We start from the raw sequence: 24,805 nt of genomic DNA, 5'->3' as shown, positions 1-24,805 counted from the left end.
TCGCAGTCAACACCAGCATGAAGCCGCGTCACCTCCTCATTTTCTCCATCATGATTACAATTTCTTTGGATCATATATTTTTCATTATTTCCTCGACCAATGAGACATTTCTCCCACTCCTCCTCCACCTCCTCTCGCTCTGTGCTCCTTCAGTCCCTGAGCCCTGGCCTCTCAGACCTCCTCTCCCTGCTGATAAGCTTCTCTACAGGCCTCGCTCCTCCTCTCTCCCACGACACAATCTACACTCCTGTCTGCACCCACTCCTACAGTTATCTCGTTCACACACACACACACACAGCGCTGCCGTTGATGCGCGCACACGCACACACACACACACACACACACACACACACACACACACACACACACACACACACACACACACACACACACACACACACCGCGTACCCGTGCACACACACAGCCGTCTTGTATAGAGAAGGTTATCAAATTGAACCATCACAACATCCAGTCTGGCAAAAGTGTTCACAGACACAGTTGGGGATCATACTCTTGAGCTTGGACACACACACCATTACCCAACACACACGAACAAACCTCAATACACAAACATACCACTACCCACAGTACACACAGGTTTTAGTTTTTTTTCATTAAATGTTTTATAGAAAGTGAGCAGCAGGATCTGTACATCATTTTAGATTTGAACATTTTCTTTTTGACCATTTTGTGTATTTTTTTAGGCAAAATTTCAAAGTTCTGTTACAAAGTCTTTTCTGGGAGAGACATGCTGAATACATCCGTTTTTCAAACTCAAAAATAATCGTTTGAATTATCAGGATTTCAATATTGACCAAATTGATCGTGATCATGATTTTTTTCATAATCTAGCAGCCCTAACACACACACGCACACACACAAGTTACTCACCATGCCTGCGGAGGAGCGGTATTTCCTTGCTATTCCGTTTCCGTGACACCCAGTGCTGAGGTCACTCGTTGCGTGTAGGGGTCGGGGGGAGGGGGGGAGGGGGGGGGAGCGGGACTTCAGCGGTCGGAGGTCAGGACGTGGTGGTCGGCCTGCTAGCCCTCCACATGTGCTGCTCTGTCATTCAGCCCCTCCGCTCCAGGACCAGGGTCTGGTTATCCCTGTGGACACACAACACAGGTAGAGGGATGAGCCAGAGGGAGGTAGAGCAGTCGAGAGGTAGAGCAGTCGAGAGAGAGAGCAGGAGAGAGGTAGAGCGAGAGAGAGAGAGAGGTAGAGAGAGAGAGAGAGAGAGAGAGAGAGAGAGAGAGAGAGAGAGAGAGAGAGAGAGAGAGAGAGAGAGAGAGAGAGAGAGAGAGAGAGAGAGAGAGAGAGAGAGAGAGAGAGAGAGAGAGAGAGAGAGAGAGAGAGAGAGAGAGAGAGAGAGAGAGAGAGAGAGAGAGAGAGGAGAGAGAGAGAGAGAGAGAGAGAGAGAGAGAGAGAGGAAAATACAGAATATTCACACAGAATCTTTCAGGGGGGCCGATGGAAGGGAAACAAACAGTACACTGGTAGTTTCTCCCAGTGAGATTCATCAACTGCTGCTTCATATCACACAATCGTCATGTCAGAAAATTTGAAATGTGCTGCATTTTACATGAGAAACAGGAAAAAACGGGCATCAAACCTCCATGGACATATTCATCTTCACAGAACTAAATCAGTCACAAATGAACAGCCTCCATAGTCTTTCTACCGATTAAACACGTGTCAACCTGTTAGTAATTGAGTCCAGGCACCGGCCCTCACACACACACTCAAGCACATATTTCCAAACACATTTTCCACTGTTCCTCTCCGGAGCCCGACGGGAACCCAGGAAGAGCGAGCCACCCTAGCTGGTGTGTGTGTGTAGGAACGAACCAGGCCGGCTTGAGACCTGATTAGGACAGACACAATGCTCCTGTTCACAACACGTAATGTCAACAGCACCGCCGCGGACAGTACACAGACACATCTGGCTGCACTCAGAGCAGACCACTGACATTTATAGAGCTCTCTATGCGTGTGCTTGTGTGTGTATGCTGGTGTGCGTATGTGTATGCTGATGTGTGTATATGCTGGTGTGTGTATGCTGATATGTGCATATGCTGGTGTGTGTATGCTGATATGTGTATGTGTGTATGCTGATATGTGTATGTGTGTGATATGCATATGCTGGTGTGTGTGCTTGTGTGTGTGTGGTGTTTGTGTACGTGTGTTAGTGTGGGTTCGCATGCGAGTCAAAATGAAAGACATTTTGAAATGCACGATAATATTTATTTATTTTTGTCTGCTTTTCTTTGTGTCCTGCACAGTCGGCTACTAATAGAATGAAGTGCATAGAATGTGCATTATAACCGCTTGACCCTCAGGTAAGAGCAACTATTCTAGGTTCAACCTGGAATAGTATGTTCCTTTGGAGGATTGAACAGTAGCCTCTAAGCTCAGAGGGAAGAGAGAGGGAGGGAGGGAGGGAGGGAGGGACAGATTGAAGACATAGATATAGTCCAGGGCATTGAAGAGGAAGGGGCCTTCATCCGATCAGCCCAAGCGATCAGACCAGCAGCCCAGCCAGGGAGCCTGCAGAATCCTGGCTTCACCTGGAGAAGGAAGCCTCTTACATTTTGCCCGCCTCTCCCCTCTTCACGCGTCACTCTGCTAGCCTGTCATGCTAACAATTACCTCTTGGAAACACCTGCCAGGCAGGCCTCATATGAGTGTGTGTGTGTGACCGCTTCTGTGTCTGTGTGTGTGTCAGCCAGAGCTCCTCTTCATCACTAGAGGGGCGAATAAACTAAACGGTCTACGAGAACATTATTTTGGCGGACACAATGCCTTAACTATTTGCTCATTATCAGAAAGCACAAATAGATTACACATGGAGCAGCCAGGAAGGAAATGTTGTCCTCCTATCAGTGTGATTATAGGTGCAGCTCAGACACACAAAGTGTACAGAATACTCTGTCTCTCCCCCCTGCTGGGAGGGAGTTGTCTGGTTGAGAGCTCTGTGTGCGTGTGTGCGCGTGTGTGTGTGAATTATATACAAATGTTTGTATTACCTGTGTGGGAGTGATTGACGGGTATGTGTGTTCTTAACCTCCTCCATCGACAATTTGTACCAGGGTGCCTCAGTCATTAATTATTACATTACTCCCACTCTGAGTTATCACCCCCCCCCCCGCCCACACTCGTATTGTGCTGGGGTGTCATTAATGTGTAATTGTAGGTTTCATGTCAGAAGGAGAACTGGAAGTGTGCATATGTGTGTGAGGCATTCTCATGAACCCAGGAATATACAGCACACCTTCGCACAACACATTCATGCTGTGTTCTCACACCCACACAAGGTATACACACAAACTCCTTTCCTTTTACCCGGTGATAATTATTAACTATACTTCACACACACACACACACACACACACACACACACACACACACACACACACACACACACACACACACACACACACACACACACACACACACACACACACACACACACACACACACACACACACACACACACACACACACACACAGCTCCCTATGGAGCTGGGAGGGGAATTAGTGGGAGTGCGAGAAATGAATAAGAAGTGAGAGAGATGGAGAGAGATCTGGAGAGGGATAGAAAGGAACATTCACTCAGAGTTGCAATTTGCACCTTTCAGTTCTAATAAGCTTCATAGCCACTGAGCAGTGCAGGGTCCAAAGGGAAAGGCAAAGAGAGAATAATAGAATTATGTGTCTCTTTCAGAGTCTCCAGCGCGGGATACGACAGGGAAAGGCTGCCTCAGAGAACACCACGTCTTCTCAGAACATCTCTATAGCACACCCACACTGTCTGTGGGTGAGGGTGGAGGGTGGGGAGCTAGGATAGTTAAGAATAACAGATTGTACACAAGGACTTACCCGAAAACTGAAAGAAAAGTATTTAATATTCTGAGGGAAGGCCATAAATACTTGAATGGAAGTTGACATTTGGTGGTGGATGTTTACATTTGGTTTCTACTTTATTTGACCGCGCTCTATATCCGCCTTTAGAAGTGTGCTTGCGTTCAGTGTATTCATGTATGTTCTGATATTGTAGACACATTAACTCATTCACTTTTATTAGCCGCTGCTCAAAGGCCGTTCTGTGCAGAAGTGACCAGGTCCAGTAAACATTGAGGCTTTCCCTTTTTTGCCCTGCTTTTCTTGGCACGCTTGTGGATACAAGTGACAGAAATACACGTTTGTTAGTGTCACGCGTTTGCATGCAAAATGACACACCCTAACGGAGAGCACATTATTAGGACAGGATAAAAGTCTGGTTGAGTAGGAGATAAAACAAACGTTCACACAGACACTGCTCTCCTACAACGGTGAATACCGACGGTAGCTTTTGCTCATCATGACAATGATGTTAAAAAGAGAGTGGAGGGCATGAGGGGGAAATGCTGCACAATTAATCACAGGGAGAGAGAGGGGAACAATATAACAGGAACAGGGAGAGAGAGAGACAAAGAGCGAGTGTAAGAGAGACATTTGTCTAAAAGAGGAAGCTTGACAGTTCAGCGTACAGAATGAAAGTGTGGCTTGGTGTCAGGACGATGATAAACAAGGCAGACAAGCACAAAAGGAGACATCAAGAGAGTGTCTAAGATAGATATTGTACATGTCAACATAACAACTGATCCTGTGGCAGCGTCTTCATTGGGCTCAGACACCCAGATTCCTCCCTATTGGCTTAATAACCGCCAACTTTACAACCAACATTTCTCATCCCCAAGTCACTCGTTATAACCGATTCAGGGTACAAAAAACTGGCTTCCCCTCAAAAGTGCATTACCTAACAACTACCAGAAGAAATTAATGTAAACAAGACTCATCCTAGGTATCTTCAACTCACACCTCTGGCGGAGTTTTTCTAGCATTCCTGTGGAGGTTGGGGGCATTGAGCCGGAGTGGGCGGTGTTCAAAGCCTCCATTGCTGAAGCTGCGGTGACTAGCTGTGGCCTCAGGGTCTTAGGCTCCTCAAGGGGCGGTAACCCTCGGACACCGTGGTGGACACCGGTGGTCAGGGAAGCCGTCCGATTGAAGAAGGAGGCCTTCCGGGATATGATATCCTGGAGGACTCCTGACTCGGTTGCAGGGTACCGACAGGCCCGAAGGGCTGCAGCTGCTGCCGTGTCGGAGGCTAAGCAGCGGGTGTGGGAGAAGTTCGGAGAGGCCATGGAGAAGGACTTTCGGTCGGCACCAAAGTGTTTCTGGAAGACTATCCGGCACCTCAGGAGGGGGAAACGGGGAACCGTCCAAGCTGTGTACAGTAAGGATGGGACTCTGTTGACCTCAACTGAGGAGGTCGTCGGACGTTGGAAGGAACACTTTGAGGAACTCCTGAATCCGAATAACACGCCCTCTATGTTGGAGGCAGAGCTCGAGGTTGATGGTGTTTCGTCGTCAATTTCCCTGGTGGAGGTCACTGAGGTAGTCAAACATCTCCGCAGTGGCAAAGCCCCAGGGATTGATGAGATCCAGCCAGAAATGCTAAAGGCTCTGGGTGTTGAGGGGCTGTCATGGTTGACACGCCTATTCAACATCGCGTGGGAGTCGGGTACAGTGCCAAAGGAGTGGCAAACCGGGGTGGTGGTTCCCCTGTTCAAAAAGGGGGACCAGAGAGTGTGTGCCAATTACCGGGGTATCACACTTCTCAGCCTCCCTGGTAAAGTCTACTCCAAGGTGCTGGAAAGGAGGGTTCGGCCGATCGTCGAACCTCAGATTGAAGAGGAACAATGCGGTTTTCGCCCCGGACGTGGAACTACGGACCAGCTCTTCACTCTCGCAAGGATCCTGGAGGGGGCCTGGGAGTATGCCCATCCGGTCTACATGTGTTTTGTGGATCTGGAGAAGGCGTATGACCGGGTCCCCCGGGAGAAACTGTGGGAGGTGCTGCGGGAGTATGGGATAAGGGGGCCTATCCTCAGGGCCATCCAATCCCTGTACTCCCAAAGCGAGAGCTGTGTTCGCGTCCTCGGCAGCCAGTCAGTTTCGTTCTCGGTGGGTGCTGGGCTCCGCCAGGGCTGCGCCTTGTCACCAATCCTGTTTGTGATATACATGGACAGGATATCGAGGCATAGTCGTGGTGGGGAGGGGTTGCAGTTCGGTGGTCTGAGGATCTCGTCACTGCTTTTTGCAGATGATGTGGTCCTCATGGGATCATCGGCCTGTGACCTTCAGCACTCACTGGATCGGCTGGCGGCCGAGTGTGAAGCGGCTGGGATGAGGATCAGCACCGCTAAATCTGAGGCCATGACTCTTAGCAGGAAACCGATGGATTGCTTACTCCGGGTAGGAAATGAGTCCTTAGCCCAAGTGAAGGAGTTCAAGTACCTCGGGGTCTGTTTCGCGAGTGAGGGTACTATGGAACGTGAGATTGGCCGGAGAATCGGAGCAGCGGGGGCGGTATTGCGTTCGCTTTACCGCACCGTTGTAACGAAAAGAGAGCTGAGCCGCAAGGCAAAGCTCTCGATCTACCGGTCGATCTTCGTTCCTATCCTCACCTATGGTCATGAGGGCTGGGTGATGACCGAAAGGACGAGATCGCGGGTACAAGCGGCCGAGATGAGTTTTCTCAGAAGGGTGGTTGGCGTCTCCCTTAGGGATAGGGTGAGAAGCTCAGCCATCCGTGAGGAACTCGGATTAGAGCCGCTGCTCCTTTACTTAGAAAGGAGTCAGCTGAGGTGGTTCGGGCATCTGGTAAGGATGCCCACTGGGCGCCTTCCTTGGGAGGTGTTTCAGGCACGTCCAGTGGGGAGGAGACCTCGGGGAAGACCCAGGACTAGGTGGAGAGATTATATCTCAACACTGGCCTGGGAACGCCTCGGGATCCCCCCGTCAGAGTTGGTCAATGTGGCCCGGGAAAGGGAAGTCTGGGGCCCCCTGCTTGAGCTGCTCCCCCCGCGACCCGACCCCGGATAAGCGGAAGAAAATGAGATGAGATGATGAGATGAAGACTCATTTGATTTGCTTGCATAAAAAGGGTGTCAACTAAGCTTGAAACAAAAGTGTCATCACTTCCTCTTTAAGCCTTCTGTCATGAAACACTGAGACTGCACATCTCAGGTAATTTGCCAGAGGACACCAGAAGAGCACCAGCCTTCTGAGCAAAAGCAGATGATGGCTGGCCCTCTCCTCTTTCAGTGCACGCTGGGACATAAATAGTCCTTTGCTGACAACCGAGTGTTTATTGTTTCTGGTAACCGGATGTATTCGAAGCGCACAACAGATGCTGATGTTTGTCTCTGGGTGTCACAAATCTGAAGGTTTTTCTTCAACTTTCATATTTACACAAAACAGCAAGAGAACATAAACCCAAACAAGAGCACAAACCGAAAAAAGATTTTCTGTCAAGATCAAGATTTATTAGAGGTCCTTTTGCTTGCCCACTTTCTTGTGAGAGAAACTGCCTTTTGTTCGTGAACGCTTAATTGCGTCATAAAAAAGATAAGGTATTTTTTTTCCAGACCAGGACCCAGGCTCTTCACAAACAAGACATCTCATTCCTAGATCGAATCTCCTAAACGGCCATAAAGACCTGGTTCCTTCCCATTCAGTCATATCCTTGATAATCTTTCCAGATAACATAGAAGGCATTTACCAGAAACACACTACAACACCTCCTCCCAGAATCCACGTTCCATTACAAATGTACTTTCCTTTTAAGAAATGTAAGACAATGTGTACATCCGACATAGATAGGACACGAGGATCACAAACAAGAAAAACTGTTTCCATTGGAACTTGTATTATATTTCCCGGGATCCCTTTCCTTCCTGGGTAATCCAAGAAGAAGGAATATTGGGGTATTGGGCTGGGCACGGATAGTGCTGTTCCAGCCTCATGAAAACATATCCCTTCCCTTAGGAGATCGGTTTCATCCACCGTCAATGTATTGATGCATGCTCCTAAAAATACAGGGATTGATGCATCATCCCATAGGCCTATATCAAAGGCAGACAATCTATACCAGAGCTGTCTTGGTAAAACCCTTCCTGGTCCAGCCCTGTGAAATGACCAAGCTGCGCTTTTGCTGACAAAGGAACAGGAAAGAGATAATAACACTGTTTCCTTTGCGCTGAAAAAAAGTGGTCTGGGCTTGTTTTTCGCGGGAAGTGTTTCTGAACGTTGTGTCACAGTTATAACTTCATCCCGGCTGAGTTCCAACAACTCACTGCTCACCACTTTCTAACATGATGTCAGCAAGTACAAAGGGTAAACCTGTAGCTGTTCATATGCACACTGTATATCACAAAAGGCCACAAAGTCCACCTTGCAGGGGAAACTGACTTTCTCCCGAGAACAGAAGCGCTGGATAGCGCACTTTATCCGCTTCCTGTTGCTTTGTCAGCAAAAAAACTCCCTCATGAACAGACACACCTTCACCAACACAAGCATACCGCAGTAGCTTTAAGCATCTTACTCCAATGATGCAAGTATCTACATCTGTGTAGCAGTATACACATCATCTGCTCCATGTCTAAGGCAGAAGCTGTTTACCCACTGGTAATAAATAAAGTAGGAATGGGGGGGGGGGTAAAAAATATAAATCAAAATGTGGAATTCTTTGCTTCCAAAACATCTGTATTGTCATGTTGACTCAAAAAATTATCTAATTTCACACCAACAATATTTACAGAATCACAATATTTACACAACACATATTGGCATTCGAAAATCCTAATATCCTATCGTGGGGAAGTAAAAAGCCCTTTAATAATTTGCTATTACAGTAACCAGCTGGGTAACAAGGCAACAACGCCGCTGTGTATCACCTTGTTGGACTGGCACAGGCCGGTGCTGCCGGGGTCACAGTATTGATGTGCTGGTGGAGGCCAGAGAAAGTGCTGAGGTAGCTTCTGGGAGGGAAATGGATTACATGGGAAATGGGACTGTAAGCTGCCACGTTAAATTATTAAAATGGAGTGAGAGGAGTGCGTGTAGATGGGTGAGGACATTTCTCCCTGTCAGCAGGTCAGCCTGGGGGGAGGTGGGGGTCACAGGCCTACAAAAGGTCAGACGCATTTACACTTTCTATTGTGCGCGCGTGCGTGCGTGCGTGTGTGTGCGTGTGTGCGTGCGCGTGTATGCGTGCGTCTCTGTACATGTTTGTGTGTGTAAGGTAAATTGTCCTGTGTTCTGGTTGCTTGGTCGATATGCACCAAATTCTCGAAGACAATCTCTGGTTTTACTTTCATAAGAGAATAAAGACTTCCTAATTATTTTTGTGTGATAGGCGGTATTGTGTTAGAAATAACATTAATTATGAATGTGAATAATATTCAAAGGCTCCGTAGCTTCTGTTATAATAATCGTGTGGTTTAATAGACTATAGGACTTAAAAGACAGGAGATCAAAACACCCCCGTTTTCACAACTTTGAACCTGCCCAACTTAAGGACGACTACCTACTGAACATTTACTCAGCTACAAGCTATTAAACACCATGTCAAATAAGTCCTTGGTGTGACTGCATTTTTAGTCAGAGAGGTTGACCAAGTCGGCAGCCGAAGTGTGCTGGCCTTCTGAAAACGAAAGATTGTTTTTTTTCATGTCATCTGCGATGCTCCATCGGCTTTTTACTTTAACACCCGACAGGCTCCGAGTATGGCCGTCACACATCGCAGTGTTATCCATTTGGACCCATTATAATAAGAAACAGAACCAAGAATCGGGATCTTCTGACGTGTTGTCTTTCTACACCAGGACAGTGCCTGTGCACCTCGCCGTGGCTCGCCTGGTGTGTGTGCTTTTAAAGCTGTGGCGAAATCGATTCAGACACGGACCATGAGGGGATCTGAAACCCACTGACTTCCTCCAGACAGCACTTACATGAGATTTATGCTAGCATGTAGAGTTGAACGCACTATGGCCGATTAAGTCAATCTAGAGATAACGTGCAGATTTTCTTTATTCTAATTTCTTTCACCCAATCAATTGGTTGTACAGTTGGTGTGTTGACGTGCACACATCTGCGTGACCACCATTCACTCACTCCAACTCTTCATTGAATAGAGATCTCCAAAAGGATTTGACACTTTGTATCCTCCCATAGCCACCCCTGCATGCAGTACCCAGCAGTGTGCAGCCTGTTCTATTGGCAACTACCCTGGTCCTACTAGCACAGCTTAAACAGCAGGCTAGTCTTTCTGAGGTTGAGCAGCCATGCTGGCGCTGTATCTAATGCTGAATAGTGAATAGGTACTCTCATGTAATAGGCCCTAATGGCCCCTCGATGGAGTCCACGCAGTAACGTCGTTATGGGTTATAAAAGGGCCCCTCAAACTAACTGATGCCTCTCCTATCGCTTCACTACAACGTGCTGATTCAATAGATCAATCTGGCCAATTGTAGAAAACAATTAACAGCAAACGGGGCCCATTTAGCCGATGGTCACGGTGCTCTTTGGAGGACAAAGATTAATTTTCTAGTAGGGCTGAAACTGACTTTGCTATCTGTGTTGTCGATTTAAATCTATTAATTAATTTTAATACTAATCGATTCAACCAAATATTTTATGTGCCACGTATATTTTACGTGGCACTTTTAAAAGCAGTTTCTTCAATTTTTACATGCAGAAAACATTATTCACGTGACATTTTTACATGATTATTGGCAAATCAAGGAATCCTCTGATCAACAACATGCCCGTTACATATTTGGTAAAAGCCTCATCCCCATCCTCACTACACACACGACCTGGGATTACACGTCGCCGGGCCGCTTTGTTTGGGTTTTGCATTTCCCCGAGACGCCACCGACAGACACACCGAGCCAGAGATGTCAGAGATAAACGCGCCTCTCAGAGCACTCTAGCTGATGAGACTGTAGGAGGCAGCGTTCTGATAGAGGGAGGAGATGGCCGGGAGGAAGGAGGCCAGGGAGAAGAGAGGTAATAATAACAGAAGCTGTATTAATCACATGTAAACACACCATGACGCGGGGATGGGCTCACCTTGTTGGATAATTACAGACATTTTATTGATCCCCTAAAGGGGGAAATTCATTTCCCATAACACAACGGAGAAAGAACTAATGAACAATTCAACAAAGTGTGGCAAACTACGTAAGTTAGCAATTGAGTTCATTTTTTATCGAAAATCCACAGAATTTTTTAATCCGCATGCTGTTATAATGAGCAGCTAGGGGTTAGACTTCTCCCTCATGAAGCTCTCGGCATGGAGTTAAACACCTTAACTACCACCCTGTCCCGTTGAGCCACCTTCCATCCAATTTATTAAATCAGCATGGAAACCATCCCTCCCTGTGTCAGATGACTACTTATCCATGCTGGCTGGCTCAATATTTCAACCATGGATTTCATAGCGCGTTTCCCGCCTCCCTGCTCAGATAAGGCCTGCTGCAACACGCTGCCAAACAGCTGGCCAGCGATCCAATCAAATCCTGACAGATCTCACCACATTCCACCAAGGTTTGCGACACACAAGCGCACACACACACACACACACACACACACACACCCCAATGAGCAGGAAGTAAGACGCACTCTTGAATCTCGGTCTACTTAGTCTTTCACATAGCTACTCATTCACGTTAACGAGATAATTTAACAAATAAAATGACCGGATGGAGTCTGTGAAAAACATGATCGAACATGAAGTGAAAAATTAGCTAGGGTGCGGGGGGGGGGGGGGTGATCCAGTGGGAAGGGTGAGGGCAAACAATTGAAAAGCGATAATAAATTAAAAAAGGTGAGAATGAATTCTGTTCATTTTTATTTTCCCCAGAAGGATTTGATTAGTGGCTAATCCCCAATGGCTATGTGGTGTGGCAACAGCGGTTTTGGTGGCCAGCTGGGGCTTAGAGGGTAAATTATCCTGATAGGCGGGGGAGGCCTCACTGTACAGTAGACTTATGAGCTCATTAGCACCGCGGCAGTCATATGAACGACTCACGTAGAGTGGGGGTCCCCAACTCTGATCAGACCTCATCCATTTAAATCTGAGAGAAAACGTGAATTGAGTGACTATGTCACGAACACCTCATAGATGTATATTGGTATGCTTTAAAGTTGATGTGATAATAATACATACATTCAACTTGTATCGCACTTTTCTTAAAACTCAAAGCAGATTCATAGAAAACACTGCGTAAAATTATTGAATGGGTACCTGTCAAAAAGGAGTGCGTTGTCCAACCAGAGGAATGGTAACTGTAACTAAAGCCCTTCGACCGGCCTGTGAGGTTCAACCAGCAATAGGAGCAGCTAAGAGCAGGGGGGTAGACCACAGGCAGCTGTCAACTCATTCACTAATGGTCCCACACACACAAACACACACAGCCACACACACTAGCCTATAATCTCCATAACTCCCTCTTGTACATGAATTCTCTCCCACACACACACCTGCATTATTGTGTGCATTTTGATTAATGAGCGCAGTGGAATAGCTGTGAGGCAGATAAGCAGATTAGTGTATCGGTGAAGCCAGATCACAGATCTGGATCCAATGCTTTCACAGGATAGATTTTACCTATTTGTAACAAGCACCTAGTCCTATTCAATTAGGATTATGCTCAGGGATTCCTTTGGCTTGTTTGTAGGATTATTTCTTCAAACATTCAATCTAGATATACAAATTGCTTTGATTTAGGATACCTATAGGAAAATGTATGAATGCACATGCATGCATTTGAAGTGTTTGGAGCTGCGGGGACAACAAAGTTGTCGATTTCAGATATGTATACGTGTACTTTCTCTCCGTTAAAAGGCCTCCCACCCCCCCTTTTCATTAACACTAACAAGAAACAAGATTGATATTTTCATTTAGATTCTTTCATTCAGAATGCCCAATAGGCTTACATGGATTAAGCATCTTGGTGTGCCTGCGCGTTTGTGCGTGCGTGTTTGATGCGTGCGTGTTTGATGCGTGCGTGTTTGTGCGTGCGTGTTTGTGCGTGTGCGTCGTCTGCGAGCCGCTAAACGAGCTCTGCACAGTCCCAAGTGAGTGAGTCATCGTGGACAATAGGTGCAGCGCACAAAGGACGATAAATAAACACAAGCGTCCTTGGCATTTCGCCGTCACAAACATCTTTCGTAACACCGCTGAAGTGTCGTTCAGCAGCCAGCCCTTCCCCCCCCCCCCCGTCTCCTCCACCTCCTCCACCTCCACCTACTCTGGCCTGTATGAGGCCCCTTTACAAACACCTTCATTTAGTGATACTAAGCAGGAGTGGCTCAGTGACTCCATTCATCCCAGGTCAACCCAGGCCGTTAGCCCGACCCTCAGCCATTTCATTACCCCCCCGTCCTGTCTGGGGAACACTGGGGGGAGTGTGTGCAAAGGGGAGAAGACAGAGGAGAGGTGGGTGTGTGGGTGGGTGGAGGAGCTTGATGTGTTGATGGGACGGACAGGCGGAGAGGCGCCGGGAGACGGGCAGACACAGGCTGGGAAAAATACAAGAAGTAAACGAAGCAGCAGACAGATGGAAGAGGGTGAGAAGAGAGTGTGAGACGGTCCTGGGAGGAGATGTGCATCGGGGAGGAGAGCGAGGAGGCGGTGGAAGTGGTGTGACGCACGGGAGGGGAACCTACACACGGGATTATCGCGGGAACAAAGGATTCCGCAACTAAAGTAATGAAACATCAGGTACAAGGCTGAGGGGGGGGGGGGGGGGGGGGGGTTGGATGGACCAGACCACGACAACGCAGAGAGATGGGGAGCGTTAAAGGGACCAGGGGAAAAGAGAAATTTAACAAGATGAAGACCTAAAAAGAAAAGTCAGAGAGGGAAAATAAAGACGTAAGAATTAGGAAAGAAAAAGAGCACATTACATGAACAGATTAATTACAACAAGAGGTTAAAGACAAAAGCAAAGCAAGGAGAAGGATAAGGCAGCATGTGAAAAGAAGGTATAGCTAAAGGAAGCACAAGTAATCCCGGACTTGGGAGTGATTGACTGGGAGGTCAAAAGGTGAGAGAAAGGAAGTGGGAGTGAGGCGAGACAGCACGACAGAGGAGGTGGGCTCAGGGGGAACCGGATGAAGAGGCGGCTGACGCAGAGAGAGAGAGAGAGAGAGAGAGAGAGAGAGAGAGAGAGAGAGAGAGAGAGAGAGAGAGAGAGAGAGAGAGAGAGAGAGAGAGAGAGAGAGAGAGAGAGAGAGAGAGAGAGAGAGAGAGAGAGAGAGAGAGAGAGAGAGAGAGAGAGAGAGAGAGAGAGAGAGAGAGAGAGAGAGAGAGAGAGAGAGAGAGACATGCGGTGGTGAACAGAAGGGGGAGACATATGCGAGACTGCAGTTGGCAGGGAGGGATCGCGGGGACGCCACCACTGGGAATAAAGAGGGTTGGCGCTGAGGAGGAGATGGAGACAGCAGTGCGGACGGACGGACGGGAGGAAAGGATAGGATGGAGGGAGGGAGGGAGGAGAGAGTGGGAGGGAGGAACGAAGGGTGGAGAGGGGAGAGAGAGTAATGATAGGAGGGAAAATAATTAAGCATGGGAGGGAGGCTGTAAGTGTAAAATATGAAGAGTCTTGTATCTCACCATCACAGCTTTAAATCCAATAAGAAAATGTTGAATGAATACTTAATTGTGCTCTAGGCACCCGGAATTAGAGAGTGACTTGTTAAAGAGTGCGGTGGTGTGTGTGTCTTCCAGTTGATCTCCATAGCCGAAGGTCATCTCCGCTCTCCACACAGATTACGATTTAAAAGATTAAATGAGAGCATAAGGAGTTCAGGCCGTGCACGCACCAACAAAGAGGCACACATGTGAGGACATGCTTAACAGCACTCGCTCACGCACACATTTAACATAATCAACTGCAGTCAGGCCGAGCCCGCTGCCTCTTTTCAGGGAAAATAAACCCGATGTACTGTCTATGAATCCAACATCCATCCATCCGTCCGTCGCGTGCCAAATATAATACAGTGTTTGCTGTTGTGTGCCTTTTCATCTGGCTTCCTTCACACCCACCCAAGACAGAACACTGACACGAACATCAAGATCTGCCTTTCATGCTGAATTAATCTGTGTACCGGTACTTGGCTTTGAGAAAAAATAACAAAAACAGATTTAATTCACCACATTATTCTACACGTCGCATGTGTATGCGTGAGCATGTACGAAAGACTGGTGTGGAAGTGTTGGGACAAGACAAGAACGTGTACGATCCATTACACAAAAAGGAGGAGGAAAACATCCAACTCCAAGTCTCCCCCTTGGGAAGGGTTTCCATGGCTACCGAGTGCTTTTAACATGAACGTGGGACAGAACCCAGGGGACGGGTGGAGTGTGACACAGAGAGAGCGGGAGAGGGTACGAGGATAAGACAGTATCCATTTTGAAATGCCATCAATGTCAGCATTCATCCCAACCAACTAAACTCCATTTACTGATTATCTTCAATCCATATAGCATCTACGGGACCATTTCTAATGATTAATCTTTTCAACGTCCCAGCGGAGATCAGTGATGCGATAGTGGCGATGGCTTTAAAAGAGACTCGAGCAAATGATGTTCCAAGCCTTTAAACGGTCTAACAATGCTTTTCTGTAAGCGAAGGACAAATACACTCAAAACAAAACCGCACATCAGCCATATGGCAGGACTAAGCTGACAACAGGGCACCTGATCTCCTGCAGAAAACACAGCATGGGTTGGCAGGAACAGGCACCCCATAGACATCGCAGTCCCACAGACGACAGGGCCAGAAGGGAGGAACCAACTGAATGCAGAGGCTATCACAGGTCCTCTTACAGCCAGCCAATCAACCTTCATCTATAATTCAGGAGAAACGGAAAACAGTGACAATGGGCTGATAAGATCCGAGATTAGCCCAGGGCAACGTTGTTGAAGAGAGGGATTAGATGACATGGCAGCTGGATGTGTCAGGGTCCAGGGCACTTTGTTATGACATCTGATTAAAAGAAGGAAAATTAATTAATGTGAATGAATCAGGGCGTCTGGGGCCCCGACTCGTCGCCTCCATTCCCCCCCGGATGTGAGTGAGGTGTGCGAGGAATCCAAAGCCAACACATTTCTTGGCATCAAAAACACGTGAAAGACAGTTTTCTGAAGAGGGTGTGGGGGACGGAATCTGCTCAAGTACGCAGGAATTGGTTGATTTAATGTCGTGCGCAGGATAAGTTTGTCAATATTTGCGTATAAAAAGCAAGTCAAAGGTTTTTCGCAGGTAAGGAATTATTAATGGGGGTTGAGGACGCAAGTTGTGAGGCCAGATCAGCGGTCTGTCATTGGTCGATGGCGAGGGGGGGCTGGCGCCCTCTGTGTTTACTGAAGAACGCCCTGCTCCTTCAAGGACACCGCAGGCATAAGGGAAAGAAAGACTGTCGAACAGTCCGACTCCCACATGAAACATCCAGATGTAGAAACATAAGTGGACTGGGGGTGTTTGTTCCAGCGCGCATGTGTGTGCCTGTGTGTGTGTGTGCGTGTGCGTGTGTGCGCGCTTGTGCGTGCGCGTGTGCGTGCGTGTGCGTGTGCCTGCGTGTGCCAGCGTGTGCCTGCGTGCGTGTGCATGTGCCGACAACGATGGTCCGACCACATTTAACCTATGACTCCTCTTGCTTTATTTAAGCATGCATAAAATATAAACATGTAAATAAACAACTCATTCCGCCACGCGTGTTCCAACTCTACCCAGTCCTGTTGAACCAGAGGAGGCCCCCAGCCTTGTAATTGGAGGAGATCCAACGGGTGGTCCGCAAAGACTACCCAAGCAATCAATTATTCACACCTAACATAAACACACTTCCCCTTAAACCTTCCCCGCGAGATGTGGGCAAAGACGCCAGCTGCGCTATTGCAAACGTTGAAGCACTTTTGTTTCAATGATTTGTTTGTTTAACGACAACAACAACAAACACACATCAATACCCAACAGAGCAACCGCCATGACAGACAACCACATAAGTCATTCATAAACATGGAGCCGGAAATAAAAATGGCTGGAGAACGATCCTGAGTGCATTTATGAGGCTGAATGCTACGCCACCAAACGTTCCCCAGCGTTGGCAGAGACTAGTGTCAGGGTGTAGGCTATTTCCTCCTACTGCACGACGTGTTAGTGACACCACCAGACACACACAGCTTCCCATGACATCACATTAACAGCAACTAGGAAGCCTGCAGACACACACACACACACACACACACACACACACACAGGCTATTATACGGCAGTATGTGAAATGGAAGACATCGCCGAATGAGGAACATGACAAATTAAAGCTGCCGCATATTAGCCGTCTGGCCCGCCTTCCTAGGACAACCAATCAGGACGGAGAAATCAAAGAGGAATTCAGAGTGTGAGAGCGACCAGGGCTAAGAGGTAGCCAGGTTAACATGATCTACAAGCAGTAAGGACAGACAAGTCTTGAGAAAGTAAGTAGCTGGAGGACGTGGGGCCAGACAGTCGATAGTAAAGCCTAATTGTGTCACGATGAAACTTTAATATGGAAAGATACAGAAGCGGGCGGCTGACGCAGGCAACGACACTATAAAAAGCAGGAAGGGTGCGCTGCATAATTTAGAGATCAATTATGACAGCCACGGAAGGCAGTAGGGAACACAAGGTCACGTGGTACACATGTGCTTCGCTGCATTTGGTTAGATCTCCATAGCCTCTTGCATATCTGAGGACTAACCAACGACAGTGTAGCCAAAAACATTTGCTGGCTTCAAAAGACATATTTTTAGTCGTTTGGTCACATAAAGGAACATCATATTTTCCAATCTGAGCTCTTGTCTAAAGCGCAAGAGTGAATTTTAGGAAATGTCCACAATATCGACAATGCAAACCATTGCTTGCCAGCCCCAACAGGTACTTAACTCGACTGGTTTAATTTGGTAGGCCAACAGGTGAGAGGGGAATACGGTGCACGTGGCCCGTGGTTGGCTGACCAACGGGGTGTACCGAGGCACTACACCAGGCTATCTAGACAGACGGACGGTTTGATAGATCGACGGAAAGACAGCAAGACGGGGGGGGGGGGGGGGGGTATAAAGAGATAAGGACAGGGGATACAGTGGGGAAATCGAGGCTGATTAAGTAGAGACAACGACATGGGGAGCTACTAGCCAGCAGGCACACTAGGCTGTGATGTGATCAATGGGCCGCAGAGGGGAGCTGAACATTCAAGGTGGACGGACTGGACAGTACGAGTCAATGAGGACGATTAACAGATGAATATATGATAAATAGAGGTACTTCTTAATGTATGGATGGACTGGTTGTTGTTGTTGTTGTTGTTGTTTAGATGCTCAGTGAGCAATGAGAAGGATGAGTGAGAAGAGAGGATTGACGCATTAATGCATAGTTCTGAGGGGAAAAGGTAGAAGGATCATCATATGAGGTGGGAATAGGGGCTGGTTATGTAAATAGATACATGCCTCAGGTTTTATGGGGGGGAAACATCGTTAAAATACATTATTTTGCAACCTTTGCAAAGCAACCATAGCAAAGAAAATTATAGAGACATTGTTATGACACTTGGTTTGCAGGTACTACGCTGGATTAAAATGGTTTTGGGAAAACTAAAAATGCAAAGCATTTTTACACATGTAAAAATCTCACATCTACATACGCTTTGAATCCCAATGTCAAACATATAAACAAATGGATGACAAAATAGAAAGAGTAGTCAAATAAATGAACCGCACCTGACGGATCCATGGATAGATCGCCAGACGAATGATACTAAATAATAGATTGCATCTTGAAGTAGGACTTAATGCACTGAGGGGGGGGGCCTGGGGCACGGTATGATGGGGGAAATGCTGAAGGACTACGAACGTAGGAATAGATTCAGAAAATCCATTTATGCGGAGGTAGACTGAAGGGTAGAGGCCGGTAGATGGAGAAACGTGTCAGCCGACTGAAGGGCAGCCGGGAGGGTCGGATGATGACTCTGTGGGGGTCAGGAGAGAGCGACGGGCACCACATTGGTAGAACGAAGGAAAGGGCGGATGAAAAGGGGAGAGGTGAGAGGTGGGGGGAGATTAATTCGTCAGAGGATGAATGTCATTGGCAACAGTGTGAAGGAAACGGAAAAGACTAGAATGAACAGATGGCAAACGGATGGAAGAAAGATGATGAATGAATGTCTGACAACATAGGTAGGTGATGGATAACCGATGGGAGAATAACAAAGATATACATAAATGAATGGATAATCGGACAAATGGAAGAACAGTGGAGATGGAGGGGAAAAATATAAGGCAAGAAATTACAGAAGGGATTGACAAAGCATGGTCATAAAGAAATGGTATAAACCTTGGTCTAGTAGGAAATACAACTCAATCAGTACCCCTAGTAGTTGACACGTCAACAAGACGAATGTGAACCGTCAACAGTTCAAGGTGGAAAATGACTTAATACCTCAGTTATCACAGATGGGAGAGCAGTTTTATTCTGATGATCTGTCAGAATTCTTGTTTTCATCCTCATAAACTAGCATTGGCCAGCCACACACACACACACACACACCTCCGCTACACTGATGGGGCTGCTCTGTAAACAACAAGCCCCAAGGTTAAATCCCCCCATTCAACGAGCGAGAGATAAGGAGAGACAGCGGGAGAGCACTGGGCAGAGTCAGGCAGGCAGGCAGAGCGGGAGAGGGAGAGAGGGAGCGAGAGAGAGAGAGAGACAGAGAGAGAGAGACAGAGTCAGAGACAGAGAGACGGCGACAGAGAGATAGGAATCCTTCATTTCATTCACCTCCCACGATCCTTCTGGCTATCCGTTTGTATGTTCACTTCCTCTCCAGTCAGTCTTTCCGTCGGTCAATCTGTCCGGAATCACACCAACGGCTTCGCTACCTGTAGAGACAGAGACATTTTTGAGTGATCGTGGATACACACAGGTGCAGTTTAAAGAACCGTACGAGTGAGTCCACACACGGATATCAGCCTCATCAGTAGAGACATCACATGCCGACTCTGGAATATAAAATACCATTTCATTTGATTACTTAAATGGGAAAAACTAAAATACCAAAACATCATTTTGAATACTTAGAAGAAATTCAATTCAACATCAATCCATTCATAAAAATGTCATTCAGGAAAATTCTCAATGCCAAACAATATTTTAAATGAACTAGCACCGTGCACCAGGATATATATATAAAGTCTACATTGAAAGGATGCATTTAACACGGGTAGAATATGGTATACTGAAAAATGCAGTGGAGGTGAATTCACAGCAAAAAACTTCTACAGTGCAATACTGCGCTCGTCGTTTCATTCTCCCAGCCAAGGCCAATCCCTTTACCCGTGAATTGGTCATCAGCCTGGATGGCTTTGTGTGCCAATATGAAGGGCAACACGTTGCATGCAGAGCCTACGTAATGTTCCCTCAGTTCAGGGTACACCGCCCTCACACGCCTATGCTGAACGGACACACAAAAGGCTGGACCTTCAATGCACTATACAAGGTTGTTGGACATATGTTTCTGTTGATAGAGCGAAGGCAATATGAACAGCGGAGGTAGGGACATTGACATCTCCGAAAGGGGTTGATTGAGAGTCTTTCCATCAAAAGAAAAGTAAATATTAACGATCGACACTTTTCAACCGATGAAAGGCCTCCGCGGCATGTGTACACAAGTCATTCTGTTGTACCCTTCATAATACGCCCACAAAGCTTTCATTCGGACAAACATTTGGCAGCCATTTTTTATTTTTATTAATCAAAGTCCAAACTACACAGTCAGACACATCAGAAAAAGGGAAAAATAATTAAGCTTTTCTCCACAAAGGGTTGAGGTTTAAAATGTAAGAGTTTTGTATATAAAGTTATGTTTTCTTATTCTTTTCCAACAGAAATTCCTGCAAATGTGCTTGGGAGCCCGCAATATTTTTTATACAGGAGGGAAATATTAAGAAAGACGGACCCAAGGGAGACATCATTTGTAAAGGAAAAGGGAAGAGAGTCTTGCACTCAGTTCGTATCGCCCCGCTCATTGGGAACTCAAGGAAATCCATCAGTCCAGATCCCAAACAGAATTACAAGGACCTAGTTAACAAACACCAAGAGAATAGATAGGAGTTATGGAAACATTGTATAACTGCTCCCAATAGACCCCTGGTAACATTCTGGGTACATTACCCTACAAATACCCACAAGACCTGACAAATGCCTCTTCAGATAACTAGCCTCATACTGGTATATTTAAATACTGTTGCTCGGTCCTTCCAGCTCAAAGCCCTTGTTCTTGCCTCTGATCCATCATTACATTATCTAGCCAGATCCTAGCCTTATGAAGATCAATGAGAACAACTTGCTAGCCCTCAGCCGCGGGGAACGCAGAACGTCCATATCAAACGATCATCCCGGATCAATATTTATAAGTAGGCTCTAAAGGTCCATGTATATTTCTGTAAAATATTGTGTTTTTGTCTGACTTGATAGAAATACAGATGCGGTTAATAGATATTGATATACTTTTTTTCTGAAACGAATGAAAGAGTCGCTCATCTCTACTCTCTCTACCTCACTCTCTCTCTGTATCTTTGTGTGAGAGAAATGAACAGATTTTGACAGATAACATATTGCAATAACTGGTAGAACAACTTCTGGAAAACTTAGCCGATTTAAGAGCACAACAACAGGGGCATTGTGTCTTAAATGGGACAAAAGTTCCTACACCATAATAGAGCTACTTTTTTTTTTTTTTTGGAGCGTAACCAAGGGTGGGTGCCATATGCACGGCTGGTCTGACGGGGAATTCAGTGGTTCTGCAAGTCCAACAGGTTCCTGTTCTCTTCCTTGTCCTAATTAACCTCTGAGTTTCCCTGCATTTCATTCAAATTTCATAACACCTGCGTCAGCCAATTAGCCAAATAAAAGCCTGGCAGATTAGAGCCTGGCAGATATTGATGTGCATTCACATTTAAAATCCCACAGGTACAGAAGTCTGCATGTCGGGGTACGACAATGGAATGAGCTCCTATTTGGGCAGTTCAGGCAAATACCAATGTCACGGCCCAACGCCCTGGCCTCATTTGTTCAACAACATCAGTTATGGGACACGGTGTAACCAGGGAACAGCCCATTCAGACAAAACACAGGTATGTGTCGAGATGCTCCGGTTGGGTTACAGATGAAGGATAACACGGTTGGGGCTCCAGGTTTAATGACTGCCATGAACAACAGGAAAATGTCAAAAGTTCATTCAACCGTAGCATAACGTCTGTTCAGATTCCCACGCACACGTTCAAATTCCTTAGGAGATGTACAGTGTGTAGGATTTAGGAGACTCTAGCATTGAGGTTGCAACTATCTAAATAAAATAAAATAAATAACCTCCTCCCCCCTTTCCATCGACGGCGGAGAAGCTGGAGTGGCCTGTGCTGGCCAGTAAGCTGCTAATAGGCATTTCCAAAACGATGATCGTGTACAACAGCACCTGGTAGCCAAGTGTCAAGTAATGAGATTTCTTTATCCATTTACAATTTTTATGTTATTTAATCCGTAAAACGATAGGTCATACTTACTAAGTAAGTTAGCGATTATGATTTTTAATTAAAAACGATTTCCCGCCTGAGCCGTTTGTCCGTTCTGGGCGACTGGAGAAACATGCCGGTACAACTTGGTGCAACATACCATGTGTAGATGTGGGGTCAGTCTAAGGTAACAAGAGCATAACAATTCTTATTTTCATGGCATTATACACTTTTTAAACATATAGTATGTTGGATTAGTGCCAAGTCCGTTCCGATGACGGAACTAAATTCAACACACTGCACCTTTAATAGAAAATACGTGAAATGTTTTGAAGAAACAACCTAAATAGGGGTCATTCTGTTAAATATCTGCAGTAAGAGTTCACAATCCATGGGCCGTAGTTTCCAAAAAAAAACAGTCAACCTATATACACAACAAGGCCGAGTCATCTCTGCAAAATCCCTTCCAAGCTGGCTCTCCCCTTCACCTGGCCTTCAATCTGTCCTTCCCTTAGTCCCTCTATCTATCTGTGGAGGCCAGCTGCTCTGGGGTCCATACGCAGCAGCGGACAGACGCCTCCTAATTAAAACAAGGCCCAGCCGTCTGCATCCTTCCGGTGACCAAAAGCTGCACGCTCCAACATTGTGATTCCTACCGCTCGCTTGCAATTCTTTCTCCACAAGAATGTAATTTAATTAGAACAGTCCTATCCAGCGGCGTTTTGAGGTCAGAGGATCAGAATGTGCATTCAGGGAGTGAGCATCGGGTGTAATTTAAGAATACTAAGCATGTCTGCGTTTTAATGGGTGTAAGTATCCCAACGGTCCGCTTACCCTCTCTCACACACACACACACACACACGCCAGTGGTGCAAGAACTCCCCATCAAAGCCACCATTTTATCTCCCCGAGCCCTGGCTCATGACGCAACCCACATCCAGTAGAGTGGCGATGAAGAACAAAGCCTAGCTCAAAAAAGTGACCCTAGAAATGCATTAGCAAGCAATTTGTCTATAAAGGAAGAAAATTCAAAGGATTTTTCAGACTTTAAGCCTATTGCGTTTCAAATTCCCTTCAGGTTAGTCGTGGTGTGGTTGTCTTCCAACGTTACTAGCAGCACACATTGTACTGATAACAATAAATAAATGTCAAGTATTCATCTGTATAAATTGTCGATTGTATTTAGTTACTCCAACTTACGATGAATAATACCCCACATTACAAGTTGTGTGCAGCTAGGTAGCACACAAACACTTGTAAAAGTGGAAGATTCATGCCCTCATATTTAGCATTTCTTTGGAATTCCCAAAATGCTCTATAACACAGCACAAGCATGTCAAACACCCTGCATACATCTGACCATATATTATAGTCAGAATCAAAGATACTATTCAAACTTCTACTAATCAAACTCGAAGTACACATACGTAAGGAATGCTAGGATGTGTTACTTCCTCTCAGACTATGCTTTGCAGCTTGTTCCTGTTAGTAATTACCAATCAGGAATTAGCTTGACAGTCTCACACACACACACACACACACACACACACACACACACACACACACACACACACACACACACACACACACACACACACACACACACACACACACACACACACACACACACACACACACACACACACACACACACACACACACACCTCTAACTTTATGTTTTGTACATCATATTCCCGGTCAACTTCCAACCGCTTCAAATGCCTAGAGGTGATTGGCTTTACATCAAATTATTCAAATAAGGGACATAAAACAGCAAAGGCATGTTAAGAGCTCACACAAATGTGAATGTCTGGCTTTGTTTCCTATTACAATGTCTTCTTTTTAGTGAAATCACACACCCACACGCACACACCTGACCTCCACAAAGAGGTCCCTGTGGCAGAAGCTTCAGGCCCATTGCATGTCATCCATATACCAATAAAGAGTGGGCGGTGCCGTTTTTTTATGTTACTGGGTGTAGGGGTGCCCCTATAGCCAGACTTGTAAAACACGCAGGAGCCTTTGCATGTGGTTTAAACACTGCCTCCTTCTACCCCTAGACAAACCCCTACACATACCCAGATTTAAGGAGTGCATTCCACACTTAGCGCCATGGCATTAATAATACATTCTGTATTGAACTTCCGTTTAACGTGATCGCACGGTCCAACCTGCTGAACCTAATGTGATTTAAACAGAGTTCGGCTCCTTTTCAAAGACGTTTCGCCTCGGGATCGCAAGCAAAGGGTTTTATTTTTGTCTAGACCAACTCCGTCTTTTAAATATATCCAGGACGGAGGAGGCTGTGATACACCGCACACTCGCAAGCACTGCAGGGTCAATAGATCTCTGCCACAGATTTAG

General features: G+C 46.3%; 1 protein-coding gene across 9 annotated transcripts in view; it reads right to left on the bottom strand.

Moving 5' to 3' along the window:
- strbp (spermatid perinuclear RNA binding protein) overlaps positions 1-24,805 on the bottom strand; it is a 76,987-nt gene that overhangs the window by 39,297 nt on the left and 12,885 nt on the right. For all 9 annotated transcript variants that reach the window (XR_009525377.1, XM_060050246.1, XM_060050242.1 and 6 more), the window contains exons 2-3: positions 19,713-19,813; positions 892-1,109 (exon numbers count right to left, since the gene is read on the bottom strand). Coding sequence is in view for 8 of the 9 variants with exons in the window: in XM_060050246.1 (XP_059906229.1) it covers positions 892-894 (3 nt within the window). In the remaining variant the exon portion in view is untranslated. The remainder of the gene's footprint in view (positions 1-891; positions 1,110-19,712; positions 19,814-24,805) is intronic.

This window comes from Gadus macrocephalus, chromosome 4 (assembly GCF_031168955.1).
Source record: "Gadus macrocephalus chromosome 4, ASM3116895v1".
Taxonomy (NCBI): Eukaryota; Metazoa; Chordata; class Actinopteri; order Gadiformes; family Gadidae; genus Gadus; species Gadus macrocephalus.
The sequence above is the reverse complement of the archived record's forward strand: the minus strand, read 5'-3'. Positions and strand labels throughout refer to the sequence as shown.